The following is an 11,907-nucleotide window of genomic DNA, read 5'->3' as shown; positions in this document are numbered from 1 at the left end:
TTTAAAGGGGTTATTTTGGCATGTTTAAAGTCCCTCTCCCATGTATACTTCCACTCTCTCTAACGATCTTCCTTCCCTCACTTTCTTTTTCTCTCTCTAACGGTCTTTCTCTCTCCTTTTTGTTTGGCAAAAAGCCCTTTTGGAAAAGTATATAATGCGAGACTATTTATATTTGGTATAAGGTGGTGACAATTAATCTTCTTTATTGGATGTGAAATAAAGTATAAAAGAATTTTTTTCAAGTTTTATGATGCATCCAAGCTATCAAATTTCATATCGGGTGATTACAAGTAATTGTCACCTCTTTGTATGAAAGGTAAATGATCTCATTGTACACAATTCCAAATCTTTTTTATTGGGGGAGAGGAAATACAAAGAAAGTTGGGCTCGAAACAGAAAAAGACAATTAATGGGAGATAAATTTAAAAATTTTGAACTCTTCATAATAGCCGAATGGAAGTTTGGTTTAATGCCAAAGCCAAGGTAAAAGTGTGAAAGGAAAATTCTTTTGACCTGTTAAGCACCGGTCTAGTTTATGTGCTCACCAAATCATTTCCATTTCCCTTCAATAAATTTCATGATTAAGCTGTAAAATTCACGATTAAACATATATAAGAACAGGGGTTAAGACAAAAGTATTGAAGTCTGTTTAGATGCGTCTCTAGGAGAGTGTATGGTCGATTGCTAGTATTAATGTGCACATACTTCCTTTAGTATGAGACCTAGTTGAGACGGGTTTTTCATTTTTTATCTGAAATTTTATAATTCACCTAAAAATGAAAGATATATATATATATATATATTTTTTAAAAAAAGATTTTGAATTTTTCAATACTTGAATCTCACCTATAAGGAATTGGGCTTGGGCTTGAGTGGTTAGTAGCTGATGTTTAGCAGTAATTTCGATCATTGTACCCAAAAACGATCACCTTTCTTGATTTGAATTTCTTTTGAGATTTCCCTTTCTAATCCATGTCCAAGAAGTTATATACCAAAATTTGAAGTTCTAAAATATTTCTAGTATGGGTTTTACTTGAGGGAGTAAATGTGCAATATTTACATGAAGGTCCCGGTTTCTATTAGGCCAAACCTGTATATGTAGAAATGCGGGCCTCTTAATAAATCTGTTTTTGAGATCGATTTTAAGATTTAATTGGACATGTAATTTTTAACATAGAGATCATGAATACGAAAAAATAAATAAATTTTAAAAATTAGAAATAATAATTCTAGTAAAAAACATTTGGCTTGTTAGTTTCCATTGTTTTTAGATAGAACACCTGCTTGCATCCATATTTAAGATGGATGATTTATCAAGAAATGCGGTCCAGCCAGCATGAAACAATTTTCTTACATGAATTTCTTTTTTTTTTGGGAAAAATTTATTAAAATACTTTTGAGAGATAAAATGTTTAATATTTTATCTATATATTGATTTAATTTTAAAATACCTATCCATCATGAGTTGAAATGGTGAAAACATTCAATAGCATGTCTCTCGATAAAAATTCCCTTATTTTAAAGAGAGGAGTTTATTTGGTTGGGCGAGTTAATGAGGGTAATATTCTAAAAGTAAGAGTCTTTATTGGGCAGTATGCTCCCTCGGGGGCACGAAGTATTTTTGGCTCAGCTGAAAGATAAAAATCGGCGAACCTCAAATAGCCATCTGTCCTTACTGAGATACGCCTTCAAATTCTCCCTGCATTTTTTATATTTTCGTGCGTTAATGGCTGCCCTAGATGATTTTCAAGGTTTTTCTGGATAAAAAACGTAAATGTTATGTTTTTTCTAGGTTTCTATGATTCTATCTCGGTTATTTTGTGTTGAGAAAGGAAGGAACCACTCAGATATTGGCAGTTTGAGATTTCAGGGGAAAAACCAGTTAATCTTTGAGAATTGGGGTTTTAGGCTGGATTAGAAGGAGGGTTTTCTCTCTGTAAAGGAAACTCCTGCTAACTCTGTGAATTGTGCAAAAATGGAGTGTTCCTGTGACTGTAGTTGGGAAGGAAGAGTGTTTATTTGAAGAGAATTTGTTGTAGAATTGAATGCCGCATTGGATGAATTCTTGTGCTTCTGGGGCATAAGATTCAAAATTGATGCTCATGCCAAATCTGATAGACGCAGAGTTTCTTTCTCATGGCTATCTGTCTCCAATCTTCCCCTTCAATCATTTGTCTCCACTCTCGCTCTGCATCTCTTCCTCAAGCTTTATGCAAACGCTTCAACAGCAGGAACAACATCAAACGCAACCATACCAGCAAGGATTCAAAGATTTCATTCAATAGAGAAGCTAAAATCCTTGATGGATTTGGCCCACTCAGGCCATTGGACTCAACCATGGAGCTCATCGACCCCCCTGGTTCAGACTCAGGCTTACAATTCAGAGAGAAGCTCATATATCTGGAAAAGATGAAGGTGAGCTCCATTGCAGCTCTGGAGAGAAACCCACTTCTTCGTTCCACCTCTATCAATCAGGTGAAGCTCATTGAGAAGTGTCTCAGCTCCATGGGTTTAACAAAGAATGACATTGGTCGCATTTTTAGTATGCTTCCTCAACTCTTAACCTGTGATCCTGATAAAGATCTATACCCAGTTTTTGAATTCTTGTTAAACGAAGTGAAAATTCCATATGAGGATATCCGAAAAACCATAGTGAGATGTCCTAGACTGCTGGTTTCTAGTGTTAGAGACCAACTTAGGCCTGCTTTTTATTTCTTGCAGAGATTGGGTTTTGTTGGGCCTCATGCTGTGAATTGCCAAACCACTCTTTTATTGGTCTCTAATGTGGAGAACACACTTATTCCCAAATTGGATTATTTGCAAAGCCTTGGGTTCTCTTATAGGGAGAGTGTTAAGATGGTATTGAGGTCGCCAGGGCTCTTCACTTTCAGTATCAGGAATAATTTCGAGCCTAAAGTAGATTACTTCCTAAATGAAATTGGGGGAGATTTGGAGGAATTGAAGAGATTTCCACAATATTTCTCTTTCAGTTTAGAGGGGAAGATAAAGCCCAGGCATAGGCTTTTGGTTGAATACAATTTGTCACTCCCTTTGGCTGATATGCTCAAGGTTAGTGATGGTGAGTTTCGAGACCTGCTAGTTGAAATGCGATTGCAGGCTGTTGATAAGAAACTACAATAGAGGTAATGGGTTTATTATCCATTTAAACTGGGTTCTTTTAATTTTGAGAGAGGATATATTAGGGGCATTGACAAAAAAATGGGTTTTGCTATGTAATTAGCAATGTGGTGGTCCTGAAGATGTATGCTGTATGATATTACCGAAATGACATTGGATATAACCTTGTAAACACTTGGGAATGTTATCCATTTTTAATGGGCTTCTGTTAAGAACAAGAGACAGAATAAATGGGTTTGACGGTCATATATTAGTGCTGCACTATGTACTATATCATTGATATGTCAAGGGATATAAGGTTGGAAATGGGCTTTAACATGGTTGTATTAGCTCTCCTTCCACTTTTCTGTACCTTGAGTTGAGAAGTGTATTGGTGGTAATGCTTCCATTGAAAGCTCAGTTGATTGGTTGGGAATTTTACATCTTCTTACATTCTGCTACACTTTTATCACAAGGACATCACTTGCAGGCAATAGTTGAAGGGGAAATGAAGAATTGTTTTTCGTTATTCCATGTTCATTGTCTTGTGGAACTGCCTCACCTTAGATATTTCTTCCATCATGGGTTGTCGGTTTTGGCAAAATAATGGATGTTCACTTCTCGGTTCAGGTATGGCTTTTCTACCTGCAACAGAGCAGTCGTTTGTATTATTGGCAACTGTTAATATGGCTCTTAATATTTGAATTTCTCAATGCTTTCCACATGAAATTTGTGCTGGTTTGATGAACAACTTGTCATGTTGTTTGGAAATTGTTTAAGTTATGATGGCTACAGATGAATGTGGCAATTTTTTCTAAACCTTTATCTGTTCTGGAACTTGTTATATTTCTCCTCAAAGATGTTTTTTCTATAGTTTTCTTGTAACTGAATAAATACTAATCGGTCCAAAATATGAGATGGGTTGACCTCAATATTGAATAAATAGACCTCTGTGTGCACGGGGTACACAGCCTATAGGCTCCAAAACATGTATGCCTATCTTCTTGATGGTGAGTTCCTAGAACTCTGGTTGTGACTAAGCTGGAGAAATTTGAGATGAGACCATCACATTACAGCTTTATGGCAACTTTGGCCACAAGGATGGTTGAATTTCTCTCCTGGATAACTAGTTTCAGTACCCTATTGACAATTAGATCATACACTTAACTTACCATTTAATAGGTTACTTTTGAAACTCACAACATAAGATGCTGTCTTGATCACATGTAGCTCACTCTGCTGTCACCTTAGAAAGTTCAATGTTAATGTTGGATCTTAGGGGCAAGGGGCAAGGTAAGGGGTTGAAGGAGTTTGTGATAGGAGGAGGAGACTGAGAAGATCCCCGATGGAGTTGGGCACCAAATAAGCTTGTTCCCACCCTGGGAGATTATGAGGTCGTTGATGAATATTATGGGGCCCTTGTGCGAATGGCTTTCAAAAATTTAAAGCTTAACATCCATTGAGCTGTGCTGTAGGAGATTCCAGCAGGTCATACTCTCCTAAAATTAGTGTCCTAATACAAGTAGAAGCTGCTTTTGTGGTAGCATTCAACCATGAATCTTATACCCCACTTAGCTTGTATGTATATTGCGAAGTCCCGTCAAGAAGTTATTATGTGCAGATTTCGGGGACCTCAATGAAGCTTGTCTTTGGGACCTCTTTCAAATACCTCATGGACAAGGCTACCAGCCATGAAACTTTTCCTTTATGCATGTCCTGTCTAGTACAACTGGTTCATGAAAACAATATATTTGAAGTACTCTGTATATGCCTTGGTATCTTTTGATTCCGCTTCATGCCATTTAGCCTAGAAATGCATACACTGGATATGAAAGAGCCATGCATTTAGAGCATCCAATTTATCTGCTCTCTGTAACGGATTGCTATATTCACTATGTGGCCATTACAACTTGCAATAGAGAAAACCATCCCTTTGTCCTCTACGTGTCATGGTAGTCAAAAGTGCTGACTATTTAGGTAATTCGGGCCCATTGTTGGCCTGCGTGACCGTTGGTGTGCATGGGCAGTGTATCCTGGCAACCCCTACTTTCTGTTGGTGTCCCATGTCGACATATATAGACACTTGGCCATGTGTCGGATGTTCTGACATGGAACTGACTTTTGGTTTACGTGTGGCAAGTGTGTCAAGGTATTGACAAGCCATGTTACCTGGAACTGCATAATTTTATTGTTGTTTTTTTATTGATTTTTTATGTAAAACTAGTATATGGTAATTAGGTACAATGTCTAAGCTATATTTTCTTTTTAAAACTTTTTTTTTTTTCAGCAATTAAGCGTTATGGATAAGCACAACCCCAGATTACATTGAGCCCTGTTTCTCAGAGATTGCAAGAGAATTTTGAACAATAAAGTAACATAACGGCCTAGAAGCAATTAGAGAAGGATTAAGTCTACACATGTCATTTTATAATCAGTCTTCCATTCAAGGTTAGACTTTTTATATCTGCTTTTCCCATCCTAACAAAAACTCCTGTACATAATCTGGTGGTGTTCATGCTTTTATTTTATGTTTATCTTCTATAGCAACCTAACATGAATTGCATGGAAGCACCGGGCAGTCCCTGAGTTTCCGTGGAGGTCATTATATGATAGAAAACAAAAAGTAGAACTGTATATTGTTTATGTTTTTTTTGGGTTAGTATGTATTGTTTATGTTGTATGAGCTATGCTACTATATTGTGTGTTGTCTATTACTGTATAACGATGTAACCGAAAGGTTAAGTAGGAAATGATATTTATAATAATTTGATAATTTGGTAGCACTTGTATACCATGGTAGGATTGGCAGGTAGTTTATAATATATATCAGATTTTATTTGTATACTTTATGCACTGCTACCCCCAAAACAATTGGGCAGCATCTCACTTAGCCATGTTTTTGGATGGTCCTCAACCCATAAGGCTCCAAAGTGTTTCTCTTACTGCCCAAGATCAATCCCTGAAAAGAAATAATGGATTTGGAGCCCTAAGAACACTCCCATCTTGCATGCCATCTCTAAATCTGATTTGAACCATCTATTTCAATGGATGGTGAAGTGATCAAAATCAGATATGGAGCTTTTTTTGTTTTAAAATTTTAAAATGAAGCTCTAAATCCATAATTTCTGTGATGGAGAAGGAATTGCATGTATTTTGGAATGTTTGGTATCTCAATCCGTTATTAAAACAGGAAAAACAGGAGTTTAGGGCGTTACTGCAGCTGCACCACAAACAGGGGCCTGTATTTGTATACTAGGTGACAAAGTCTACAAACGATAAATACATTACCCTCAAATGTACAGTTATACTCATTTTATAATGCATGGCGGATGTCATGCCCCATCTCGATATCACTGTTTAGGAAAATTACTTTCCTTATTTTGCTGGAGAACTTAATAAAATCATGCCCATCATTAATGAATTAAGCGAATTTAAGTAGTTCCCAAGTCTTGTGAGGTATGAAACCTTAAAATAAGGGTTTTGGTTCAATTTTTTGAACGACTTAAGCCAAATGAGAAATTTTGATAGATATCAGATCTTGTGGGGGGGGGGGGGGGGGGGATTTAATACCCTCAGACCCCTGGAAGTGGATCTAAGGGCATTGGACAGAAAAATCCTGTTAGATCCATAGGAATGGATTTTACCATAATAAGAGTTCCATGGAAATAGATCTAAGATGTTTTTGTGCATGTGTGTATGTCTATGTCTGTGTGTCTGTGCGTGGAGAGAAGAAAAAAGAGGAGGGCGTGGAGAGAAGAAAAAAGAGGAGGGGGGAGGGGGGTTGTGTGGCTGGGGTTTAGAAGGACCCCACTCTCTTGAGGAAATGCTAAAATCATCTGAGCTGTTAATTCAGTGGAGATATTGATGCAAGGGCTGCACCTAATCTATGGCAGAGATAGTTTGCTTGCGAAGTCAATAGTGGGCAGAGTCATGCCATTGTCTCACTTGGTCTTGTGTGTGTGCATGCACACTCATACTTGTGAGCGCATGTGTGATATCTTAGACATCATTGGTGGTTTGAATGGACCACAGAATAAATGCCTCTTCTACTTTCCACCCAATTACTTAAGAATTGGGAAAAGGAGTTATTTACTTATTTCTTTGAGCGAGGCAGTTATAATGGAGCTTTCAAATAAGTAGGGAAGGACTTACTCCTGCTTATTTTTGGTCATTTTCTTACACCTTGGTTATGAGAGAGTTCTACTTACCTTGATCTGTTGGAAGAGGAAGACATTCAGATTCTTGGAGGAATGTAAGGTTCTGTTTAACAAAACACCATTAGAATATTCAAATTTTTGAAAATCTAAATAAAGGCATTGCCTGCTTTTCATATATCTGAATTTTATATTATCTTGATATGTGTCTTTTTGTACATGTTTGACTGTCTACATGTATTTTAGGATTTTCTAAGATTTAAGATATTTAATTGTTGGGAAGACAAAATCACAATAAATTGAAAATTTTTCATTAAGCACATATTTGATTTGGAACAAACTTGTATTTTCTTTCGCTATTAAGGATAAACTCTCCTTATAGAAAGTATGCGTAAAAATCAATAATTTATAGAAGCACAACGCAATAGAGAAGAAGAGTGGGGGATCTTGGTGACATCCAACCTTTATTATGCGTAAGATATTAAAATTACACGAGAGGAATAGAGGGAGACCATTTGTTTTGAATTGAAATTTTATTGACATTCCATATAAGAAACTTTCTCTATTGGAAAAATCAATATAGGGACATGATCCCAAACTAAGCTAATAGTGAAGAAGTTATTTTTTTTTAAAAAAGATACATAATCTTATATGTAAAAAATAGAACTTATATAACCTAACATAATATCATCAACCAGCCAACAAACGTGCTTCTTTTGTTGCAATAATAAGCCCACATATCATGTGCAATGCTGTCTCGCAATCGACCACCCGTGTCATGTGGACTACTTGCAGATGTAAGATTTGGGTCACTTTCTTCTTCAAAATACTCTTGGTCTATGTAGTCGATCTTAATTTTCCTTGTCATATTCCTCATAGAGCCAATCATCATCTTCAGAATGTATAGGAATAAAATTATGTACAAAATACATTACAATAACTAACTCAACTTGTTTTTTAATTGGATATGCAGGTGGTCTTGAAAGCACAAATTTTAAGTACACCAAATATGTGCTCGATAGCGTTTTTTAGAGAAGAATGTCTCAAATTGAATAATTCCATGTAGTCTTGTGGAGCATTTTGTCCACGCCCATATTCTTTGAGGTGGTAACGAACTCCATGGTATGGAGCAATAAAATTTGGGGTATTCGCATAACCTGCATTGACTAGGTAGTATTTAATTTACCTAGCTTATTTGAAAAGATCTAAATGATTAGTGGCATATTTACAAAAGTATTATTAGCTAAGTTACGAATTAGAAGTGCCTTGGGGAACATGGAAGCCATTTTGTAAAGCTTCTTGGAGAACTGTAGAATCAGCAGCATAGCCCTCCCACCCTGCATAGACATATATGAATAAAAGATTGAATGAACATGCTGCCATAACATTTGGAAAGAACCCTTTCCGATTGTGATATGGGGTTTGATTCTCAGCATCGATTGTCTCAAGGATGTGAGTTCTATCAATTGTTCCAGTACAATCCTTCATAAGATAAAATTTTGGTGAGTACTAATAATAATAAATATAAGTTTGGAAATAATGTTATATCAAGGCATGATAAATTCTCAAAAAAAGGGTATAATAAACCCCAAATATACAGATATTAAGGTCTATTAGAAGATTTTATTTTTTTCAAATTCAATTTGGTCAAAGTGGTGTTTGATTGGTCCAAACTAGATCTTATATAATTGGAATAACGCCCCAATATCAGTATCCCCAAAACTATATGGAGTTATTCAATTTGAGACATTATTCTCTAAGATATGCTATAGAGCGCATATTTGGTGTACTTAAAAAGCGTTTTGCTATGCTTTCCAGGCCACCTGCATGCGCAATTAAAAAACAAGTTGAGTTAGTTATTGTAATGTGCTTTTTACATAACTTTATTCGTACAGATTTTGGAGGTGATGATTGGCTCTACAAGGAAAATCAAGATCAAGTACATCGACCTGAGGATTTTGAAGAAGAAAGTGATCCAAATCTTTCTTCTACAAGTAATCCACGTGACACGGGTGGTTGATTTCAAGACAACATTGTCCATGATATGAGGCTGATTATTGCAACAAAAGAAGCTAGTTTGTTGGTTGGTTGATGATATTATGTTAGGTCATATAGGCTCTATTTTTTTATGTATGAGATTATGTATTTGTTTTTTTTTTTTAAATAACTTCTTCACTATTTGCTTGGGATCATGTCTCTATATTGATTTTCTAATGGAACAAGTTTCTTATATGGAATGCCAATAAACTTTCAATTCAAAACAAATGGTCTCCTATTCCTTTCATGCAGTCTTAATATTTTACCCATGATAAAGGTTGGATGTCACCGATGATCTCCCACTCTTCTTGTCTATTGCGTTTTTCTTATGTAAATTATTGATTTTTGCTCATACTTTTTATGAGGAGTGTTTATGCTTAATAGCGAGAGGAAATATAAGTTTGTTACAAATCAAATATGTGCTTAATGAAGAAACTTCATTTTATCGTGATTTTGTCTTCCAAACAGTCCAATATCTTAAATCTTAGAAAATTCTAGAATACTGGTAGACACTCAAACATGCAAAAAAAAGGCACGTATCAATACAATATATAATTCAAGGAAAAGTATACAATGAGACCATTTATCTTTGGTACAAGGTGGTTACAATTAATCTTGACCATTGGATGTGAAATTAGATTGTTGTTTTTAATCCATTGACCATGCTCAAACTTCAAAAGAATTTTTTTCGAATTTTTCGACACACCTAAGCTATCAAATTTCACATTGGATAGTTATAAGTAATTGTGACCTCCTTGTATCAAAGGTAAATATTCTCATTGTATACAATCCCATAATTTAAATATATGACAAGCAGGTTACCTTTATTTAGATTTTCAAAAATTGAATATTCTCATTCTGTTTTGTCAAACAGAGGCTAAATATCCTAGATGCATATCGGAGATTCATAGTTCATTTGAAATTTTCTTGGAGCACATCGATCAGTAAGATCATGAAATGGTCGATGAATTATTGGCTTGCCATGTGGTTCCTGGAATGAGTTTGAAGGATGTGGGTTTCCAATTATTGTGGCTTTCATTTGAATATTTTCTTCTAAGATTTTTTTATTCATCAATAAACACTAGTTATCACACGGACAATGGTGAAATTAGAAGAGCTTTTATTTAAAGGAAATTAAAAGAACCTTGTATCATGCAATTTGAGAAACACATTGTGACATTTATTGTTCTAGGGGCTTGGGGGGGTATGGATGGCATGATTAGTTTTGCTGAACCCCTGTTAGATATTAGCTATCCATATATCATTGTTACTTTGGTCCATTTGAAGGACCACTTTCAATTTCATTAACTCTTTGAACTGGACTACCTAGGGACCAAAATGATCTTCAACCTACCAGATGTGGAATCTCTGGAATCTTGACTGAAGACTTGTATTCTCCAAGTGCATTTATATAAATATATAAGAGCTTATACAATTAGAAATGAAAAAGCCCTTGTATTTAGGTTGGAATGGGTCAAGGCCTTGGTGGTTAGGCAGACAAGTGCCTCAATATAACGTCTTAGGCTCCATTCCTGCCGTTAACATTAAAATAAAATAAAAAACTTGTATTTAGGGGATCTGCCAAATGCATTTGATGTCTAATCAGGGCTTTGAAATTTGAACCTTAAATGGGTTATTTTGGTATTTCCTAAAATTCTCAGTAATTGAGGAATTTCATGAGGATTTGTTCTTTTCTGGGCAGGTTAGATTGGTTTTCAAGAGAGAATTTTCAGGGGTTACCTCGCCAGCATCCTCTGCACAAACCAAAGGCCATCTGATTCAATGAGGATTCTTAGTGGCCTCGCTGGCGAAGAAAAATTGATGAAACTTAGCTATATACGAATGCACAGGTGACCCTTACATTTACATATTTTGAAAAGCTTCTCAGAAAATTCATTGATCTTTGTGATAGGCTTCGATAGCATTTCGTGTATGTGACAATGCAGTTATATTTTGGAGGAGACCTGAGGAGTGGTGGTTATGATGATATTCTCCTTTCCTGTTTTCCTTTATTTTTCAATGGAATTGTTGGTGTTAGGTTTATGATTCCTCAAACCTCATTCGGTTTTTTGGGTGTGATTCGAACTGTATTTTAAGGTTAAGACTTTCTCCTGTAAAATGATTAAGATTAAGACACTCTCTCAAAAAACAGAAAAAAGTTGAGATAAAGATATTGCATATATTGCACAACTAGTTGCATGTGTTGCGATGTTGTTGGTAGTGGCTGTCACATGTTTTGCGTGTAATCATGATTACTTGAAACAAAAGCAATTATTTTGAAGTCATATTATGATTAAAACGTAACAAAACTGATGTAGAAACAATGGCAACAAAACTAATGTGGGATTTAAAAAATTTGGTCTACTGATGCAATTGGCACTGCACGCATTCACTAGCATACTCTGAAAGTGATTCATTGTAGCTTGTTGGTTGGGCCTTAGGCCAGCAGGATAACACTCCAATGCTCGCATTCAAATCCTAATCTGCCACTGAAGGAGGAGGAGAAGAAAAGGTCATTTTGGAAAAAAAACAAAAAGTTGAAAATCCACCTTCAAAAGTGATTTATATTTTAGAGAAAATTACATACATATTCGTTATA

At 35.7% G+C, this 11,907-nt stretch overlaps 1 protein-coding gene across 8 annotated transcripts; it reads left to right on the top strand.

Moving 5' to 3' along the window:
• The first annotated feature begins 1,646 nt into the window (after positions 1 to 1,646).
• On the top strand, positions 1,647 to 11,501 carry EMB93 (Mitochondrial transcription termination factor family protein). 8 transcript variants are annotated; one of them, XM_088850464.1, is made up of 4 exons: positions 1,653 to 3,747; positions 5,405 to 5,565; positions 11,016 to 11,158; positions 11,255 to 11,501. In XM_088850464.1, exon 1 carries the CDS (start codon positions 2,137 to 2,139, stop codon positions 3,139 to 3,141), a length of 1,005 nt encoding a protein of 334 aa, XP_088706590.1. In that variant the 5' UTR covers positions 1,653 to 2,136; the 3' UTR covers positions 3,142 to 3,747; positions 5,405 to 5,565; positions 11,016 to 11,158; positions 11,255 to 11,501. The 8 variants fall into 8 exon arrangements, with proteins under 8 accessions (XP_088706587.1, XP_088706586.1, XP_088706590.1 ...); XM_088850461.1 differs by lacking the exon at positions 5,405 to 5,565 and having other exon boundaries at positions 1,647 to 3,747; positions 11,011 to 11,158; XM_088850465.1 differs by lacking the exon at positions 5,405 to 5,565.
• The last annotated feature ends 406 nt before the right edge of the window (positions 11,502 to 11,907 follow it).

Source organism: Amborella trichopoda, chromosome 10, assembly GCF_054954075.1.
Source record: "Amborella trichopoda isolate Santa Cruz 75 chromosome 10, AtrichopodaSantaCruz75HAP2 v2.0, whole genome shotgun sequence".
NCBI lineage: Eukaryota > Viridiplantae > Streptophyta > Magnoliopsida > Amborellales > Amborellaceae > Amborella > Amborella trichopoda.
The sequence above is the reverse complement of the archived record's forward strand: the minus strand, read 5'-3'. Positions and strand labels throughout refer to the sequence as shown.